This window comes from Rhinopithecus roxellana, chromosome 13, assembly GCF_007565055.1.
Source record: "Rhinopithecus roxellana isolate Shanxi Qingling chromosome 13, ASM756505v1, whole genome shotgun sequence".
Taxonomy (NCBI): Eukaryota; Metazoa; Chordata; class Mammalia; order Primates; family Cercopithecidae; genus Rhinopithecus; species Rhinopithecus roxellana.
The window spans coordinates 83,274,364-83,295,873 of record NC_044561.1 but is presented as its reverse complement, the minus strand read 5'-3'; the positions used below and the strand labels follow the sequence as shown (position 1 = coordinate 83,295,873).

Below are 21,510 nucleotides of genomic sequence, written 5' to 3'. Positions count from 1 at the left end.
CTAACTGCTGACCCAGTCATCCCAGTGTCACCAGATGACTCATGTAAGTAGAAGCAAAACAGGTTACCTTGATAAAACACAAGGGTAGACCACAAATGGTTCCAGCTCTGAGGCAGATGTGATAGTGACTGTGCTGAGACACAGCCGCTGGCACAGACACACGGAAGGGAGCCGGAGAACTATGGAACTTCCCCTAGGAAAGCATCACTTGACTTAGGGGCCACAACTGCCTTATTTATCTCCATAGGGGACTTGCCATTCATTCTATGAGGGGTTTTCAGATATTGTTAATTAACTAAACCAATCCTTTTTTAGCTGAATTATGATCTAAGAGTCTGCTGTAGACTGGAAAAAGTATCTATCTATCTATCTATATATTTTTGTAGACACAGTATCCCTCTGTCGCCCAGGCTGGAGTGCAGTGGCGTGCTCTGGCTCACTGCAACCTCCGCCTCCCGTGTTCAAGCCATTCTCCTGCCTCAGCCTCCCGAGTAGTTGGGACTACAGGAGCGTGCCACCACACCCGGCTAATTTTTGTACTTTTAGTAAAGACGGGGTTTCACCATGTTGGCCGGCCTGGTGGAAAATTCATAGTACATTTTAAATATTTGTTTGAAATCACTTTTGTTCTTAAAAAAAATCAGGCACATCTTATGATAGATGATATTAAATTGTCCATTTAGAAACTCCAGTTTCTCAGGAGCACTCTCCAAGGCAACTTGGAAGTGTGTCCCAGACAAAAGTGATTGTCTTGAACGATTTTAATTTTATGTATTTGTTTATTTATTGAGACAAGGTCTCACTCTGTTGCCCAGGCTGGAGTGTAGTGGCATGATCACAGCTCACTGCAGCCTTGACCTCCTAGACTCAAGCGATTCACCTCCCTCTGCCTCCCAAAATGCTGGGATTAGGGTACAGGCCACTGCACCAGGACGTCATTTTATTTAAAAAAAAAATCTAGGCTGGATGCTGTGGCTCACACCTGTAATCCCAACACTTTGGGAGGCTAAGGCTGGTGGATCTCCTGAGATCAGGAGTTCAAGACCAGCCTGGCCAACATGGTGAAACCTCGTCTCTATTAAAAAAATACAAAAATTAGCCAGGCGTGGTGGTGCGTGCCTGTGATTCCAGCTACTTAGGAGGCTGAGGCTGGAGAATCACTTGAACCTGGGAGGCAGAGGTTGCAGTGAGCCAAGATTACACCATTGCACTCCAGCCTGGGTGACAGAGCCAGACTCCGTCTCAAAATAAATAAATAAATAAATATCTGTTCAGCTTAGTGAAGGTGTGGTTTTACACACAGAGGAGGTTTAGGGGGCTTTTTGTTTAACTTGTTTATCCTCATGTCCTACCACTGAGGGCAGAGCCATACAGAGCAGAGCACACCTGCTGACACCTATAGCCTAATGGATGTACACCATCCTTGATTGACAGAGTAAGAATTTGGCATTTTGCCTTGAACTTTCTTTTTGCTATTTAACAGCCAAACTAGGATTCTTATATCTAGAAAGTTGTTGACTTTACTCTGTCAGTACTTTTTGCCACAGAAATGACCTCGTATCAAATTTCTATGTATTTTTGCCTTATTAATTGTCTCTCATTTGCAAGGTCAAAGGGTACACTTCAGATGTATGGTTGGGGACGGAGCTCAGGGTAGCGGGTGATGTAGGGGGAGGTGCAAGGGAGGCTTCATAGCACGCTTTGTCTAGACCCTAGTCGCTAGGACTGGTCATTAGGGGCTGTGCTGGTAGACTGTACTATTCTTCTGGAATTAGGACAAGAAAAGGCATGTATCGTTTGGAAGCTCAAGTGAATCTGATTCTGGCAATGTTAGTAAAACTAACCCTTGTCTGCCTGGTTGTCCTGTTCAGAACGAGCTTTCTGCAATCACTTATTCTTCCACCTGCTCAGGCAACTGACGCTGGGCGTGGGAAGGAAGGAAATCCAGCCCAGTGGAAAGGCCTCTCTCATCCCATACTCCAAAGAGCCTTAACCTGGTTTTCACAATAGCAGGACAGGTGCTGGAGAGCCCTGCCCTTCCAAAGTGGACGGAAGATCCACCCATCTGCTTCACAGCCATGAGGCCCAGGTTTGGTTGGAATTGGGATGGGTGGAGGCTATGACTTTTGGGTGAGTGTTTGTTCTCTGCCCCTAGAGGCACCTTATACTTTGAGGGGCATTCTGTGGTTTGCCTATTGTATTCACAGGTGAGTCTCATTTTATCTGTACCTAAGTTTTATCTCCTCATGATAGCAGCCCTAGACACCTAGACATAGTGGGAATGGCTGCACAAATAAATGAGTTTTATAGTCATAAAAACTCAGTGAGATGGTAGATATTATTACTTCTCCAACCTATTATTTTGAGAAATTTCAAACATTATGGAAAAGTTGCAAAGATAGCACTGGTCACTTAATTCACTATGTGTTGAAATTTTGCTACATTTTTTTTATCTCCCTATGTTTTTTTTCTTTTTAGGCGGAGCTCACCATTTGACACTTTCTTTCTTTTTGACACTTTCAAACATGTTTACACTTTGCCCTTAAATTTTTCAATATTCGTGTCTTAAGAATAAGAGCATTTTTCCCTTGTAAGCATAATAAAATTATCACGCTTAGGAAATTATCCATTTTATTTTATTTTATTTTATTTTATTTTATTTTATTTTATTTTATTATTGAGATGAGGTCTTGCTCTGTCACCCAGGCTGGAGTGCAATGGTATGGTCTTGGCTCAATGCAACCTCCACCTCTCAGGTTCAAACAGTTCTCCTGCCTTAGCCTCCTGAGTCGCTGTAGCTGGGACTATAGGCACATACCACTGTGCCCGGCTACCTTTTTTTTTTTTTTTTTTTTTTCTTGAGGCAGAGTCTAACTCTGTCACCCAGGCTGAAGTGCAGTGGCGCCATCTCAGCTCACTGCAACCTCCACCTCCCAAGCTCAAGCGATCCTCCCGCCTCAGCTTCTGGAGTAGTTGGGACCAGAGGCACGCTCCACTATGCCTGGCTAATTCTTTTCTGTATATTTTGTAGAGACCAGGTTTTGCCATGTTGCCCAGGCTGGCCTCAAACTCCTGAGGTCAAGCAATCCGTACACATTGGCTTCTCATAGTGCTGGGATTACAGGTGAAATTGTCCTTTATAGATCTTTTTATACTGATGCCATATGAGTTCAAGGCTATGCACTGCATGTAGTTATCACATCTCTTTATTCACCTCGAACCTGTGTTAATCCTATAGTCTGTTAAAATTCACGATATTGACATTTTTGAAGTTTTGGCCATTGGTTTTGCAGTCACTGAAATTTGGATTTTTCTGATTTTTTTTCTCCTGTATACATTCAGGTGAGTCATATTTGGGGGCAGGAAAGACACCTGGGTGACATGGTACCTTCTCAGAGCCTCACGTCGAGGGCACATGATGTCAGGGCGGCTCATTTTTGGAGAAGCTAACACAGATCACTTGATTAAGGTGGCATCTACCAGGTTCCTCCATGGCCAGGGTACCTTTTCATTTTCACAAGTCGTTAAGTGATCTGTGAGGTGATATTTTAAGACTGTGACTATCCTATTTTCTAAGTCTTTTGCCTTCTGATTTTAGCATCCACTCACAATTTTTGCTTGCATTGATTACTAGCTGGTGGTGAAGGTATTGTTATTTACTATTTTCAGATCAAAAGGACGAGGCTCAGAAAGGGACCTGAGCAAGGTCTCACATGTCCGGCCAAGCTAGGAGAGGAACCTCATGCTTCCTGCCCTGAGCTTGGCTCTGTGGCCACTCCACTATGGCCATGTTTTTATTGGAATTTCCTGGATTGTATCACAGTGTTTTACCTTTTATGAACCTCTGTTCACTGCCTTCCCTCCTGTTTGCATGCAGACACCTTTCTTAGCAATCATTAGTTTCTATTAATCTCATCAAGTTCTATCATGAGTTGAGTTCCCTGGAAGGAGAACCTGATTCGGGGCTTCTTGGGCAAGTGATTCAGGAACAGTCTGCCAAGGAGTGAGGGATCCAGGATGGGACAGGGAGGAGGCAAGGCAAAGATGTGGGCTCTGCCTGGTCCCACAGGGAGCTCAGCAGTGTGAATAGCCCCCAAAGTTGTCGCACCTTGAGGCTAGAAGGCCACTCTTCTCCATCTCACATATGTAGAAAGTACATAACAGTATGTCATTGGCAGTGAGTCTGCTCTCAGAGAGAGGATGTGGCTTCCTGAGCATTTCCAGGAGAAGAGGAGCAGCTGTGAGCTTTCCCCAGCCAACACTCGCAGCAGCTGGGGCATGGGTGCCTGCCCTAGAGGAGGGGCTCTAGGTGGGGCACCAGTAGCATCCCCTACGTGTTCCATGTCCTCACATTAGTTCTTTCCTGAAGGTTGGTCCTGATTAAAGCCAATTTGTCCTGTAATAACATGCTATAAACCTCAAGTGGCTGGCTGAATCAGGGAGTTAGTTTAGTCATTTGCAAAGGCAAGGGATAATTTATGGTTGCTCCTTTACGAGGCCCCATGAATTTTATTCACCATCTTCCTGTCTGGTCCCTGCTTTTTAGGCTGAGGTCACTTGTCAGAATAAAGGCTTTTCAGCTCCTTGAAACCACAGAGGAGTCACAGGATGTGCCCTTCTAGGGAAGGAAGATATGTCAACATGTTTACTTTCAGCACACATGAGCATCACAATTGTCATGTTAGACACTGTCCAATTTGGACTTGGCAAAATATGGCCAACCTGAGGTGGCAGTGATAAAATATTCATTTAGTCACCAAGAATTATTTTAGTGACATGGTACCCATCCCTCGCCCCCAGCCCCTAACAAAACCAAACCAAACCCCTAATTGGATCTGAGTTAATATGCATGTTTTACACTTGCACCTCAGGCAAATGCTCCTTACAGTGTTGTCCTCAGATTGGTCACTGAGAGCTTGTTAGAAATGCAATGTCTCTGGCTCACCCCACGCCTTACAGTGTTGTCCTCAGATTGGTCACTGAGAGCTTGTTAGAAATGAAATGTCTCTGGCTCACGCCACGCCTACAGAAGCTGTGAGTCTGAAATCAGGAATCTGTGGCTTAACAAACCCCAGGTGACTTTCACACAGGCGCTCAAGTTTGACAAACACTGATCCAAAGTAGTGGTTGTAAACTTGGTTGCACATTGAGATCCCCTGGGAAATTTTTTTTTTTTTTTTTTTTTTGAGATGGAGTCTTGCTTTGTTGCCCAGGCTGGAGTACAGTGGAACGATCTCAGCTCACTGCAACCTCCACCTCCCAAGTTCAAGCTATTCTCCTGCCTCAGCCTCCCGAGTAGCTGGGACTACAGGTGTGCGCCACCATGCCCAACTAATTTTGGTATTTTTAGTAGAGACAGGGTTTCACCATGTTGACCAGGCTGATCTTGAACTCCTGACTTCTGGTGATCCAACCTCCTCAGCCTCCCAAAGTGTTCTGGGATTGCAGGCGTGAGCCACTGCACCTGGCTTTTTTTTTTACTTTCTTTTTGAGGCAGGCTCTTGCTCTGTCGCCCAGGCTGGAGTGCAGTGGCGCGATCTCCACTCACTGCAACCTCCACCTCACCAAGTTCAAGCGATTCTCCCGTCCTAGCCTCCTGAGTAGCTGGGACTACAGGCGCCCACCACCACTCCTAGCTACTTTTTATATTTTAGTAGAGACGGGGATTCACTATGTTGGCCAGGCTGGTCTTGAACTCCTGGTCTCAAGTGATCTGCCTGCCTCAGCCTCCCAAAGTGCTGGGATTACAGTTTTAGCCACAACACAACAGGCTTTTTTTTTCCCCCCGAGACGGAGTCTCGCTTTGTCGCCCAGGCTGGAGTGCACGATCTCGGCTCACTGCAAGCTCCACCTCCTGGGTTCACGCCATTCTCCTGCCTCAGCCTCCCAAGTAGCTGGGACTACAGGTGCCAACCGCCACGCCTGGCTAATTTTTGTATTTTTAGTAGAGACGGGGTTTCACTGTGTTAGCCAGGATGTCTCGATCTCCTGACCTCGTGATCCACCTGCCTCGGCCTCCCAAAGTGCTGGGATTACAGGCGTGCGCTACCGCGCACGGCCCTCCACACCTGGCTTTTTTAGGTGATTTTTATCAGCAGCCAGGGTTTAGAATCACTTGTCTAAAGCTGGCTCTTTTGCCTTCTATGAAAGGAATTTTAACACCAGCTTCACTTTGAAGAGTATGTTTTTTTAACTGCAAATATTCACTTCCTAATACCTGCAGGTGCTGGAATGGCATTTGCAGAAGGAGAAACTATTCTTTTTGGCACAGTCTCCTACCTAGAAACTTGTAGCAGAAATTGAGCAAAGCGTTCATATGTTTGAGAAGAAATAAAAAGATAAATCTTGAATGAATGAGTGAGATTCCTCAGGCCTGCAGAAAGTCACGAAGGTGATGGAGAGAAGTTAGGATGGGGTCTCTGGCCAGGCCACATGCCAACACTGGGTATTATTATTGAGTCTGCACACCCAAAAATGATCGGCATAGGTTGGCTTCTTCTAAATTCAGTCCCACCTCTTAGGAGTAGAGTTGTCCATGTGGAGCTATCACACTTCCTTTCTTTAATTTCCTTTTTATAACTCTCATCATACATTTGGTTTCATTATCCATCCTTCTCAATGCTAAAGACATTATCTAGATCACACGGTTGAGTTCCTTTGGGTTTAGAGGATTGAAGACCATATGTACCCCAAGCTAAACCTGCTTGTTTGGACATGAATGGTTAGGTCTGGTGTCCCTTGGCTGCCCCAGGGTAGGGCTTGATGGCCTGCTCCTTGAGAGCCAGGGGAAACGTCAGTTCTGAGTTTGGTAAAGGGGGAGAGAACCCAGAGCGAAGCTGCCTTGGATGGAATGTCAGCCCCTCCCTCTAACCAGGGGCTTGACCTTGAGCAAGGTCCTGACCTGGGCTCAGCCTCCTGGTCCTCTGTAAAATGGGGATCATGGTGCCTGTGGTTCAGGGCTGTCGAGAGGAGTAAATGAGAGAATGTAGGTAAAGGGCTTGGCACACAACAGCCGCTACATGGATACAAACTGCCCGGTGTCCTTGACCTCTGTGCCCCTCACCCCTGTGTCCCTGACCTGACCTGACCTCTGTGACCCTCACCCCTGTGTCCCTGACCTGACTTGGTACTCACAAAGTTGGGTAAATATCAGAGTATGTGTAATTTCTTTTTTTTTTTTTTTTTGAGACGGAGTCTCGCTCTGTCACCCAGGCTGGAGTGCTGTGGCCGGATCTCAGCTCACTGCAAGCTCCGCCTCTCGGGTTCACGCCATTCTCCTGCCTCAGCCTCCTGAGTAGCTGGGACTACAGGCGCCGCCACGTCGCCCGGCTAGTTTTTTGTAGTTTTTAGTAGAGACGGGGTTTCACCGTGTTAGCCAGGATGGTCTCGATCTCCTGACCTCGTGATCCACCCGTCTTGGCCTCCCAAAGTGCTGGGATTACAGGCTTGAGCCACCGCGCCCGGCCTGTATGTGTAATTTCTAGCTCTGCTGTTTCAAGGCTGTTATCACTCAGGACAACTCAGTAACTTCTTAGGCTTCAGTCTTCTCATTGGTGAAATGGGAATTAAACACTCACTGACAGAACCAAAAGGTATTGGCACCAAAAGGACGTCAGTATGGTTTGGTCATTAAGATATAATTCACATACCATAAAATTCACCCTTTTAAAGTATATGATTCATGGGTTTTTAGTACATTCACACGTTGTGCAATTATTACCACTATCTAATACCAGAACATTTCCATCACCGCAGAAGAACGAAACCGGTACCTGTTTGCAATCACTCTCCATTCTCTTTTCTCTCCCTCATTCTCTGGCACCCACTAATCTACTTTGTGTCTCTGTAGATTTGCCCGTTCTGGATATTTCATGTAAATAGAGTCATTCAGTATGTGGCCTTATGCATCTGGCTTCTGTCACTGAACATAATGCTTTCCAAGTTTATCCATGTTGCAGCATGCATCCGTGCTCTATTCCTTTTTATGGCTGAATAATATTCCATTGTAAAAATAGATTTCTTTTTTTGAGACAGGGTCTCACTCCTATTGTCCAGGCTGGAGTGCAGTGGTGGGATCATGGTTCACTTCAGCCTTAACCTCCCAGGCTCAAGTGATCCTACCACCTCACCCTCCTGAGTAGCTGGGACAACAGGTGCACCTGACCACACCTGGCTGATTTTTGTATTTTTAGTAGAAATGGGATTTCACTGTGTTCCACAGGCTGGCTTCGAACTCCTGGGCTCAAGTGATCTGTCCGCCTCAACCTCCCAAAGTGCTGGGATTACGGGCGTGAGCCGCCACGCTCAGCCACATTTTGTTCACCCACTCATCAACTGACAGACATTTGGGTTGTTTCCACTTCTTAGTTATTATAAATAATGTCGACATGATTTTACAAATAGCACAGCATCACTCCTCTGTGAAGTTTTATTATAAATAATGTCAGTAATAAAAATGTTTAGATTTGTGAGAAGAAATAAAATCCATTCATTCAGGTACAAAATAAATCTGTGTGAGCGCATTTGCCTTTAGACTGGGGCATGGCTGTGCTTATGAGAAATGCTACTGAGCATTAGGAACTGACGGTTACCATCCATGCTATTTTGCATTTAGGGTTCTGTCCTCAAAGTTAGAAAGGTTTTATGTCAGCCAGGCAGGGTGGCTCACGCCTGTAATCCCAGCACTTTGGGAGGCTGAGGTGGACGGATCATCTGAGGTCAGGAGTTCAAGACCAGCCTGGCCAACATGGCGAAACCCCACCTCTATTAAAAATACAAAAATTAGCCGAGGCGTGGTGGCGGGTGCCTGTCATCCCTGCTACTCGGGAGGCTGAGGCAGGAGAATCACTTGAACCCAGGAGACGGAGGTTGCAGTGAGCCCAGATCGCACCTCTGCACTCCAGCCTGGGCAACAGAATGAGACTCCATCTCAAAAAAAAAAGAAAAAAAAAACATGTTTTATGTCAGAAGACAAAGCCTGAATAAACAGCATTTCGGATGCTTAGAACTTTTGAAAATGGGGTTAGAAATAGAAGGTCAGGTCTGTCCAGTGCAAAGTGTTCTTTTTAATATTAAAGATATAGGGTAAAATAAAACAATGTGTCTGCCCTCAGAAAGCTTTCAGTCTGGAAGAGAAGATGATTAAGGGGGCAATCACAAGATGGGGTATGTGCGGTGGCAAGCCTGGCCTATGAACTTGTAGGGACGGTCTCCTTGTTAGGGAAATGGTACTGTAGCCAGCTGACCCTGCCGCTTCTCTTTCTCCTAGCATGGTAAGACACAAGGATGGTGGCTATTCCGAGGAAGAGGACGTGAAGACCTGTGCCCGGGACTCAGGCTATGACAGCCTCTCTAACAGGCTCAGCATCTTGGACCGGCTTCTCCACACCCACCCCATATGGCTGCAGCTGGGTCTGAGTGAAGAGGAGGCAGCAGAGGTCCTGCAGGCCCAGCCTCCGGGGGTAAGACTCAGAACCTCGGGAAGCAGGTTGAGGCAGGCAGGACTGCTGCTGGCTTAAAGAAAAACACTTGGAGTTAGTTCCAGAAAGTTCTTCCCAGCTTGTAAGGAGCATGTTTCCTGATGTGTAACTGGTTTTCAATGCAGAAGTATTCTGGAAACCCAGGAACAGAGACCTTCACGGCATGTCTTTCTGTCTTTATCTGATCAGTTACCATGGGAGGTACAAGGATTCAGCAGAGTAACTGGGCATCTAGGTAGCGGGTAGGGTCCACTGGCCAGAAGCCTGGGTCTGACCTCTTGAGCCCAGACACTAAGGATGAGCCTGGGTCTGGGATCCTTGGTGGCCTCTGCTGCTTTCCTCTCCTTCTGAGCCTGGGAGCTCTGCCAGGGTCCTGCCATCCAACTTGGGACCCAGCCTTCAAAAGTTCTGTGTCCACAGACTTGCCTGCTCTGTAGTCCTCTTTACCCTGGGCTTTCCACACAGACCAAAGTCTAATATGGTTTCCTCAGCTACTGTCTATCCAAGACCACTGTCTGTCCCATCCAGACCACTCCACGACTTGCGGAAGGTCCTCAAAAAAGCGACTGGGGCCGGGCACGGTGTCTCATGCCTGTAATCCCAGCACTTTGGGAGGCCAAGGCAGACAGATCACTTGAGGCCTGGATTTCAAGACCGACCTGGGCAACACAGTGGCACCCTATCTCTACTAAAATTACAAAAATTAGCCTGGTGTGGTGGCACATGCCTGTAATCCCAGCTACTCAGGAGGCTGAGGCAGGAGAATCACTTGAACACAGGAGGTGGATGGAGGTTGCCGTGAGCAGAGATTGTGCCACTCTACTCCAGTCTGGGCGACAGAGTGAGAATCTGTCTCAAAAAAAAAAAAAAAAAAGAGTGATTGGTATCTCTTGTGCTGTCCAGTATGGTAGCTTCTTGCCCCATGTGGCTCTTTAAATTTACAAGAATTAAAGCAAATAAAATTAGAAATTCAGCCCCTCAGTTATCATAGCCATATTTTAAGTGCTCTCTGGCCTCGGCTGGCTACCATATTAGATGGTGCAGAATATGGAACATTTTCAGTGTAGTACAAAGTTATAGAGGACAGCACTTGTGTACAGTGTCTACTTCCAAAGGGTAAATACAGTAAGTCACAGATAAAATAAGACTTCACGCACAACACAGGGGAGAGACTAAGAACTAGATGGAGAAGCAAGGAGAAAATCCCATTAGTAGCCAGCTGAGGAGTGTCATAAGAATTGGGCACCAAATACATTTTTGAATTTCCTAGCAGTCAGAGTCTGTTCTCAATTTTTAAAAAACATATGAATCTTTCTTTATTCCTCATCAGGCAGAAACAGGCAGAACTAAGACATCTGCTAGAACATGCTCAGGGGAACAAGGCATGGTGCTTTCTCATCTTTGCAAAGAATCCCTTGGCCATAACACAGAGCTGCAGCCTCTAGTTTTGCTCTGTAGGATCAGGATTGCCTCACCTTCTGTGAAGCCTCACTTTCAGCCTGTTGAATTGTCTGCTCTTGCATTTCTGCAAACAATTCCAAAGACAGAAGTTGCTGCAGAGCTAGGCAATACCCTGCCCAGCTCCGCCTCCCAGGGTAGGTCACGTCCACTCTTGCTGAGACCTGTGTGGGAAACAAGCCAGGCATGTTCTCTCCATCCGCCTGCCTGTTCCCTGCACAGGGCCTGCCTGATGAGATGGGGCAGGTTGAGGGCAGGGCCAGGACACGAGTAATGTGGACCAGGACAGTCAACAATAATGAAGGGAGAGGCCAGGCATGGTGGCTCAGGCCTGTAATCCCAGCACTTTGGGAGGCTAAGGCAAGCAGATCGCTTGAGGTCAGGAGTTCGAGACCAGCCTGGCCAACATGGCGAAACCTTGTCTCTACTAAAAATGCAAAAACTAGCCAGGCATGGTGGCATGCTCCTGTAACCCCAGCTACTCCAGAGGCTGAGGCAGGAGAATCGCTTGAACCCAGGAGGTGGGGGTTGCAGTGAGCTGAGATTGCACCACTGCACTTCAGCCTGGATGACAGAGCCAGACTCCATCTCAAAATAAAATAAAATAAAATAAAAAAGAAGAGACAGAAAAGCAGGTGGCTGAAAGTGTATGAAGGAGGAGGATTTCAGAGACTGGCCATGGAGGCATGAGTGAAGTGTGAAGTGGGCTTTTGGGGTGCCCATCCTTAATTATTCTACAATCTAAGATAGGCGTCCAAAAACTGTTTCTGTAAAGGGTGAAGTGAAATATTTTTGGCTTTGCAGGCCATACAGTCTCTGTCACAACTACTCAACTATGCTATTGTCATGCAAAAGCAGCCATAGACAATATGTAAATGATCAAGCTTGGCTGTGTTTCAATACAACTTTACTCAGAAACAGATGGCAGGATGGATTTCATCTGCAGGCCAGACTTTGCCAACCCCTGATATAATGTAAGCCTGCAGTCCTCAAAAAATAAGGCCTAGAGGTTGCACTCCCCAACCCCAAAGCTCAGGGGGATCTCCACCTGTAAAAGGGAGTGATACTTTTCTCCTAACAACCAACAGCTGCCTCTCCGCAGTGCTTCGGCCTCTTACCCATCAGGATGCTATTTAGGAAGCATCTGCTTCAGTTTTAGGGTGTCCCAGAGGCACTGACTCCCAGAACCCGCTACTGGATGAATCCTATGGATTCATCCCCATGGTGCCAGGAGAAAAGAGAACTCAAGGTCTTCCAGCCCCATTCTTCACCAGATACTGAAGTCCCATACCCATCTTCGCACCCCCTAAATAAAGTATCTTACAAGCTATTAACTGGAGATAAAGAGAGGAGCAAAGATTAGGTGGGGAAAAAATGAAAGGCTGTAGAAAGGTAGGGAGAGAAGAGGTAGAGAGTAAGGTGTTTAAATGCAGAGGAAAGAGACGTAGCTAAAGAAGCGTGACAGACAGAATAAGATCCTTGGAGAAGGGTCATGTTCCACAGAAGGGAACCAGGACTCAGCTGGGCTGCCACACGCCACATTCCAGGGAGAGTCACTTCATTCGTAGACTAGGTGAATGGTGCTTCCTGGAGTTGTGCAGTGCACGGCCTGCACAACAGTACACAGCATAATTACCTCTGCAGTGATGAGGGCCAGAATGGTGTCCTGAGATCAGCACTAGGAATTGGGCTGTTTTAAAGCACGTGTCTAAAGACAATATTAGGATCTTGAGGGAACTGGTAGAATGTGAAGTGACTCAGGAATAAATGGACAGCCTCCATGTCCACCGGAGTGAACTTGAGTGTGCATCCACCCATCGCCCAAATGGAACAGCCATTTTTCAGCTCCAGTAGATTGTTGCCTGGTCATACTATGTCATCTCATTTTCCAGAAGGAGCTAGAAATTCAGATTTCAATTTGAAAACGAAAAACAAAGCAACTTCTGCTTTTTCACTGTTGGCAACAAACTTGAATTTCTATTGTAAATATCCTCGTAAGCCAGGTTAACCAATGAACTCCCAATTCACCACCTATGGTTTAGCCATGTTACCTGTGTTTAGAATTTAGGTTTCACCAACCAAGATATATAAGACAGGGACTGGAGAATATAACTCATATAAGACATCATATAAGACGGGGCTGGAGAATGTAACTCCAGCAGTAAAACAGTCACCAAACTGAAAATGCTTATGCAGACTAGGGGAATTCTTAGCCCCACGGAGAAGCTTTTGTCAGAGGAAAACAGGATTCTTTTGAAGCCAGTAATGAACAAAGGTGTCTGCAGCCTGGGCACTGAGGACCCCTTTCTATGGCAGGAGAGTTTCTTCCATGGAGCCATGCAGTGTGGATATGAAGGGGCTCTATTCACTGGGTGTGAGGGAAACCAGATTCTTGGGTTCCAACGTTCTAAATATTTCCTAAAGCTTTATTTCTTTTCCCTCCACTAGATCTTCCTGGTTCATAAATCTACCAAAATGCAGAAGAAAGTCCTCTCCCTCCGCCTGCCCTGTGAATTTGGGGCCCCACTCAAGGAATTTGCCATAAAGGAAAGCACATACAGTAAGTGGTCATTGGATGCTCCGGTCCTGACTGACTTGAGGGCCGCGGGGCTCTGCAGGGAGTGGAAGTGGAAGGAGCTCTGGTTTTGAGATGGGCAGATAGGGGTCTGAGTCTTGGCATTGAATGACTAGGCAGGTAACCTACTCCAGGAGCCTCAGTTTTCTCATCTGTGTGATGGGGTGATGGTAACCTCTGAGTTGTTAATGAGTCAAACAACCTGAATATTAAGTGTGCATGCCTACTGCATGGCATATGGTAGGTTGACTTTCTCTCCCACTACCCAGTTAAGTGGAACACGAATTTGGTTCCCAGGTTTGCCAATGACTAAGTTGCAAGGAGACTGTAGTGAGAGAGCCCTTTTACAGGATCTAATCCTAAAGCATGTGTCTGCACTTCTTCGTGAATAAAGAATCCCTGAGCAGACCTGTTCCCTCCAGGCAATCAGTGTTCAGTCTTCTGTGAAATGCAGCTCATCAGAGGCAGAATCCAACCTTTTGATGAATATTTTGAGGGAGAGTGGTGTTCAGTAGCGTTGGTTTCCTTTCTGCTGTTCCATGATTGGTCATTGGAAATGTGAAGTGTCGGGAGGCCAAGTTGTAAATAAAAAAGGGAACAGGCAGTTCTGATGTACTGCCAGCCTCCAAGAAAGGATCGGAAGATGGATCTGCACATCAAAGGGGGAGGAGTGGGAGGAGCAGGCCTGGAGGAGAGAGCTCAGAAGCAAGACGGACAGAGCCTGGGATTCCAATCTCTTGCTTCCCGATTTCCCAGCACCTCACCTCCTGCATTTGGAGAAGCTGAAGCTGTAGATGGAGGTCAAGTTCAGGGCTGAGATGAGATTCTACTCAGCCGGGAGGGCACAATCTTGCTGAGCCAAATGACCTTTAACTCAGTCAGTGGAGGGTAAAACCTGCCGGGCTGACTGTGATCCACCTCCAGCTCAACTGTCAACCTCAATCTCACAAGGCCGCAAGGTCATGGACGCCAGGGAAAAGCTTCCTCCCGAAAGGCGCACGAGCAGGCGGAACCCAGCCAATAATGTAAATACATTAGGATGCAACCACAAGGTACATTGCAAACCCACTCTTTGAAAGGTAATGAATTCATATTGAGTTAATAATGTGTTAGGTGAATTGATAATGAATTTATATTAAGTGAATTAATTAAGGAATTCTGAATTGACTTTTGAAAGTCTGTGAGGGGCTGGGCACCGTGGCTCACACCTGTAATCCTAGCACTTTGGGAGGCCAAGGCCAGAGGGTTGCTTGAGCTCAGGAGTTTGAGACCAGCCTGGGCAACGTGGCAAAATTCCATCTCTACAAAAAAAAGAAAAAAAAATTAGCCAGGCATGGGGGCACACGCCTGTAGTCCCAGCTACTCAGGAGGCTGAGGTGGGATCACTTAAGTGCAGTGAGCCGTGATCGTGCCACTGCACTCCAACCTGGACGACAGAGCCAGACTGTGTCTTAAAAATGAAAAAACAGCCCAACAAAAAATATATATGTAAAAGTCCACGAGGCAAGATGCCACAGATCTAACTGGTTTTGAAATTCCTCCCTAATGTCCAAAGTGGAGCACGGGATGTGTTGGTCGGAAGCCACTTCCTTTCCTCTTCTAGAAGTGTGGGCAATGTGTGTGGAAGCTTCCTGGTTGTTCATTGAGGTCCTTGTGGCCAAAGGTTTTTCCCCCATAATTTGACGAGGCCTCTATCACTTCCCCAATTCTCTCCAGGTGACTTCAAGAGGTTAAAAGAGCTTGTTTAAATAAAGCATTAGCCTGGTCATAACTAGTTATCACAGGCCTGGGTCCCACTGCAATGGCCCCTTCCCAGCCAGGGCCTGTTTATTTTCTCTGTGAATTGAGGTGAAGGAAGGACTTGCTATAAAAAACATTCAGGGAGGCTGAGGTAGGCGGATCACTTGAGGCCAGGGGTTCGAGACCAGCCTGGGCAACATGGTGAAACCCCATCTCTACTAAAAACACAAAAATTAACCGGGTGTGGTGGCGCAAGCCTCTAATCCTATCTGCTCAGGAGGCTGAGGTAGGAGAATCCCTTGAACCCGGGAGGCGGAGGTTTCAGTGAGCCGAGATCGTGCCATTGCACTCCAGCCTAGGCAACAGAGCGATACTCTATCTCAAATAAATAAACATTCAGATATGTTGTCATCACTTACAGACAGTGCAGCTTAATAATGAACAACACCTCATATTTGGATATAGTGCTTTCACATACATTCTTTCATTTTTTAAAATTTCAGCTCCCCACACCACCCTTCTGGGAGATAAGGAAAGTACTGTTACAGTCCATTTTCCAGATGAGAAAACCGAGGCTTGGAGAAGCTAACCTGCTCCAAATCAGTTCTCTCCTACTTAACTCTACAAATGGCGGCACACATGTGTGTTTGTTGTTTCTGTGTGTCTGTGATGGTATATGTGTAGCGGTATGGATGTTTTTTGGGAGTGCTACAGAAATAAACAAAATAATACAAAAAAGTAAATAAGTGGCCGGGCGCAGTGGCTCAGGCCTGTAATCCCAGCTCTTTGGGAGGCTGAGGTGGGCAGATTGCCTGAGGTCAGCAGTTCGAGACCAGCCTGACATGGAGAAACCCCATCTCTACTAAAAATACAAAATTAGCCAGGCCTGGTGGTACATGCCTGTAGTCCCAGCTACTTGGGAGGCTTAGACAGGAGAATCGCTTGAACCCGGGAGGTGGAGGTTGCAGTGAGCCGAGATCACGCCACTGCACTCCAGCCTGGGCAACAACAGTGAAACTGTCTCAAAAAAAAAAAAACAAAGCAAATAAGCAAAATAAATGAGGGTATGGAGTGAGAAGAAACACATCGGATTGAGGAAATCTTCATAAAACTGAGGATATTTCACTGTTAGGAGGAATAACAGTGTGAGTTGCTCAGCTGAGGTTGTGTGACGGCTGGCTAGCAAATTCATGAGTATTTGAAGTCAGACCACTTGCTGCTCCAGCATTTGGAAGATGAGCAAAATACCACACCATCTTGCCACTATGTGTCTTCTTTTTTTTTTTTTTTTTGAGACAGAGTCTTGCTCTGTCACCCAGGCTAGAGTGCAGTGGCTCGATGTTGGCTCACTGCAACCTCCACCTCCCAGGTTCAAGTGATTCTCCTGCCTCAGCCTCCCGAATAGCTGGAATTACAGGTGCACACAACCACATCCAGCTAATTTTTGTATTTTTAGTAGAGATGGGGTTTTGCCATGTCGGCCAGGCTGGTCTTGAACTCCTGACCTCAGGTGATCCACCCACCTTGGCCTCACAAAGTGCTGGGATTACAGGCACGAGCCACTGCGGCCAGCCCAGAATATGTCTTCTGTGTTAGAAAATGTGTACACTGGAGCAGGGGTGGAGGGGGGAACAACACTCCAAGTAAATGGGTTTTAGAATCTTTGTTTTAAAAAAAAAGTGAGAGAGAGAGAAAAAAGAGATGTAGTCTCACTATAATGCCCAGGCTGGTCTCAAACTCCTGGGCTCAAGAGATCCTCCCTCCCCAGCCTCCCAAAGTGCTGGGATTATAGGCATGAGCCACTATGCCTGGCCAGTTTTGGAATCTTTCATGTTGAATTTAACCAAAAGCTGATTTTGGGGAACCTCATTGTATCCTCCCAGCTCTACATTCCTTCTCCCCTGTGCTTTTATCACAGGTGCCCTGTTATGACAAAAAGGAGTGACCAGGGAAGTGTGTGTCCTAGGAGGGTCAAGGGATCAAGGGGAGTAGGCGTCTTGGTCTTCCCCAAGCCCTGTCCCGTGCTGATACAATCCAGACAGACTGGCCCCTTGTCCCCTGCCCTTTGTGTTCTGAAGTTAAAAAAAAAAAAGACAGTTGTGCAACTTGAGTCTGTCCTGGTCTGTTTACCAAGCACTGGAGCATGTGCTCGGAATGAGTCAAGCGATGAACTTCCAGATCATCGGCTGTTTACCGGTGGCTGCTGGCTGACATGCCTCCTCTGCACAGCTGGTTCTGATAAGCCACATGGTAGTTTGTTTGAGAGTACTCAGATGGTCCCACACACGTGGTGTTAGGGGGCTCTTCCTATCCCAGAATGTGCTCAGGGAGAATCAGCTGGTTTCTGAAATCTCTTTTCCAGCCTTTTCCCTGGAAGGCTCAGGAATCAGTTTTGCAGATTTATTCCGGCTCATTGCTTTCTACTGCATCAGCAGGTAAGGCCTCTTCCTCTCATATGGTTTCAAGGCCCTGTTTGGTGTGTGGGATATAATTAACCTGAGGTTTCTTAAAGTACCTAGGAGGCTGGCCACCTATTTGATGTTGATGGATTAAGACTGGTTACTTAAGTAAAATGTTCCCCAGGTGAACAGGTTCACCTAGTTCACACCATGCCAGGCTTCAGGTCAAAACAACTACCCCAACCCCTCCAAACAATAAATTCTCCTTCATATGATTATTTCTTCAAGCTGCTCCCAGGGCTCCTTTCAGCCAGACCCATCAAGCAGGAAACACGCACACATGCACATACGTGCACACATGCACACACACATGCACACACACACATACACACAGAAAGGGACTGAGCATGCAAACCTGTGACATTGAAAGGTTCATGATAATGCCTCTGAAAACTCTGCAAGGGATGGAGTTTATTCTACAAATGTGGGTTCCTTAAACCGGCCCATCAGTCTTGTCCTTCAGGTCAACTGGGTGCCCACGTCCTTTTCATAACCAAAGCAGCTGTTTTGTTCTACACAACGTTAACTCCAAAATCAGATTCTTTTTTTCTTTTTCTTTTTTTTTCCTTTGAGACGAAGTCTCACTCTGTCACCCAGGAGGCTGGAGTACAGTGGCACGATCTCAGCTCACTACAACCTCTGCCTCCCGGGATCAAGCAATTCTCCCGACTTAGCCTCCTGAATAGCTGAGATTACAGGCGCCTGCCACTATGCCTGTCTAATTTTTTGTATTTTTAGTAGAGACAGGGTTTCACCGTGTTGGCCAGGCTGGTCTTGAACTCCTAAACTCAGCTGATTCACCCGCCTTGGCCTCCCAAAGTGCTGGGATTATAGGTGTGAGCCACCGCACCTGGCCCAAAATCAGAATATTAACCAGAGTAAACAGAGTGTGAAAGGCCTTCTTTTTTTTTTTTTTTCCATTTTTTTTCTTTCTAGCAATAACAGTTTTTTCACATCACGTGTTTTTTCAGTAAGAATCAAAATTCTTGTTATTTGCAGGGATCGGCATTGCCTCCTCTTATGGGGCTGGACTCAATTTGACCTTCTCTGTCTGTGCATGGCCGCTGATATGGCAGAGACAGGAAAATGTGTTACTAGGATGTTTTCAGACATCACTTCTCACAGCAATCACACATATAGGCTGGGGAGTTTATTTGAGTTTGGCTCAGTTTATTTTCATTTAAGGATTAGGTTGTTTCTCAAAGACTAAGTGCCTGTTGACTAGACTCTGCCAGAGGGCAGGAGGCACTATGTTCTTTTTTTTTTTTTGAGCTGGAGTTTTGCTTTTATTGTCCAGGCTGGGGTGCAATGGTGTGATCTTGGCTCACTGCAACCTCCACCTCCTGGGTTCAAGCGATTCTCCTGCTTCAGTCTCCTGAGTAGCTGGGACTACAGGCATGTACCACCATGCCCAGCTAATTTTTGTATTTTTAGTAGAGACAGGGTTTCACCATGTTGGCCAGGCTGGTCTCGAACTCCTGACAGGCAGTCCGCCTGCCTCGGCCTCCCAAAGTGCTTACAGGCGTGAGCCACCGTGCCCAGCCAGGAGCCACTAAGCTCTTTACCCCTGAAGTCTCCAGGTCAGCTGAAGCCACATAATAAATGGCCTCAGGAAGGGGAGGCACTTCCAGAGGAGGAATTCAGTGCTGCTCACCAGCAGGAGGAAAGTGAGGGCTTTGCTGAGAATGGGACCAGTACCTGGGAGCACCTCACAAGAGGATGCAACCTGCCTGCCATGATTTGGGCAGGATCACTTGAGCCTGTGTAAGGAAAGGTGCTGCCCAAAGAGAGGAGGCTGGTGCAGAAGCACAGCCCCTGACACACACACACACACACACACACTCTCATCCCCAGGGAAGCACACACCTGGTCTGGCCTAAAGTCAACCAGTTTGGAGGAGTAAGTATCAATGCTAACATGTTGGCCAGAGGTGAAGTCGGCTGATACTTACTTTTCACAGCTTGCTTTTTGGTAGTTGTGGAGTTGTTGGGAAAAATCATTACACCTACAAAGCAATATTTGGCAATAGCATAGAAAAGATACCATCAGTGTTCATGGTAGACTGGAGGGCCTGCTGTCCAGGACTGTTTAAAGATCCAAGGAGATAAAGTATATGAAAACCTTATAAACTATAAAGCTTGATACCAATATATAAGGTACTTAGAGGAAAACTCCAACATTGATGTTTTGCAGCTAGGAAGGCCAAGATTAATTTCTCCGTTTGTTCCAACATGCAAAGATATTTGATGTTTTTGTTTCTCTTTCTAGGCTACTCATCTATGTTCTTGGCAATTGGTAGTTGATTTACCCAGTCTTACAAGAATATTTGTGACATTTTTTAGTTGGTTGTTAGTATATAAATATATTCAAGTAAAGAAAATGATCGGATTATTGGTTCTGGTGTTTCACACAGCATGCATATGCAAATATGCATTGCACAGGAGAATTCACGAATCAATAAACATAGGATTTGCCATAGTGGGAAGGCTCACTGAAAAGTGTTGTAGAGAATACAAATAGTGACTGCACACCTTCACCCCCAATGCCTGGCAGCACTCTGTTGATTTGGTGTTATCAGTGTAATAAAGAGAGTACTAGAGTCATTTGGAGTCTTGTTAAAATGCAGAATCCAGTTCAGTGGGTCTGGGGTGGTACCTGAGATTTTGCATTTCCAGCAAACTCCCAGGGGATGAGGCTGATGCTGCTTGTCCTCAGACCAGAATAGAGGAATAGAGGAAATAATAATTTTAGGGGTCTTCTGTATCTGTGCTAAGCACCATACATACATATTTCTAATCCTCATGGCAACCCTGTAAATTAGGATGATGAAAGCACTGAGGCAGAAAAAGTGAAGCACGTGCCCACAATCATTCAGTCAGTAAGTGACAGTTGTGGGAGTTGAACTCAGGCCTGCCTTAATGTCAAAGCCTGTATTTTCCCACCATACTATTCAGCTGCACAGACCTTAGGGCCCAACACATCTGGGTTTCGACCCTCACTTCACCTCCATTAGCTCTGCGAGGGTGTGCTAGGGACCTCACTTGTCTGCGTCGTCATCTGCTCCTGATCCACAGAATGGGGGAATCACGGCTTCCTCCCAGGGCTGTTCCAGGCCCCACACGAGTTACAGTGCCTGCTGTCATTTAATAGTAGTTGCCCGATGATCTTTGTCCCCTCGCCTTTAGAAATCTATGTATAGAGCAAAGTTAAACAAAATGAATCTAGACTGTACATGTTTTAAGTCTTGGGTGAAACATTTATATCGAAGATGATGGCTTTTGTTTGTCTGTTATGCAAGCTTTAGAATTGAGGCCCCCTTCTTTAATAGGATGTAAGTGAAAAGGCATCCCTGTGTGAGTGTGTGTGTGTGCACTCGCATGCTTGTGTGTGTGCACGTGTGTGTGAAGATGCTGGGATGCACCCTGGTTGGCACAGTGGGAGAGGATGTATATACAACATCTAATTTTCTAGTAGATCAAAGCCTGAAAGCATCCATTAACCAAGGACAGGTGTGGCTTCCTGTCATATATCATTAAGAAAAATCAAAACCAGTCACATGATGTTTAAGCTCCAGGTACTGCATTGAGCAAGGTAAAAGCTTAATATAAACATAGGTTGGTTTTGTTGTATGCAGTTTTCCCCCCAAATTGTCTGAGGAAAGTAGATTTTAATTAAGTTGGTCTGGCCATACAAACATATATTTACAGGCTAGTTTGGTGTTACAAGGTTCTGGTTCCCATTAATCTTCATTTGAGATTATCATCAGGGTTGCCGCCCTGCCAGGTCAGGCAGCAGCTAT

General features: G+C 46.2%; 1 protein-coding gene across 6 annotated transcripts in view; it reads left to right on the top strand.

The window, feature by feature from the left end:
* Positions 1–21,510, top strand: part of RIN2 (Ras and Rab interactor 2) — a 250,694-nt gene that overhangs the window by 194,263 nt on the left and 34,921 nt on the right. For 5 of the 6 annotated variants that reach the window (XM_030915634.1, XM_030915635.1, XM_030915636.1 and 2 more), the window contains 3 exons: positions 9,269–9,461; positions 13,386–13,497; positions 17,615–17,687. In XM_030915634.1, coding sequence (XP_030771494.1) covers positions 9,269–9,461; positions 13,386–13,497; positions 17,615–17,687 — 378 coding nt within the window. Of the gene's footprint in view, positions 1–9,268; positions 9,462–13,385; positions 13,498–14,198; positions 14,592–17,614; positions 17,688–21,510 lie in introns of those variants that run through there. The other variant, XM_030915639.1, reaches the window with a different exon arrangement.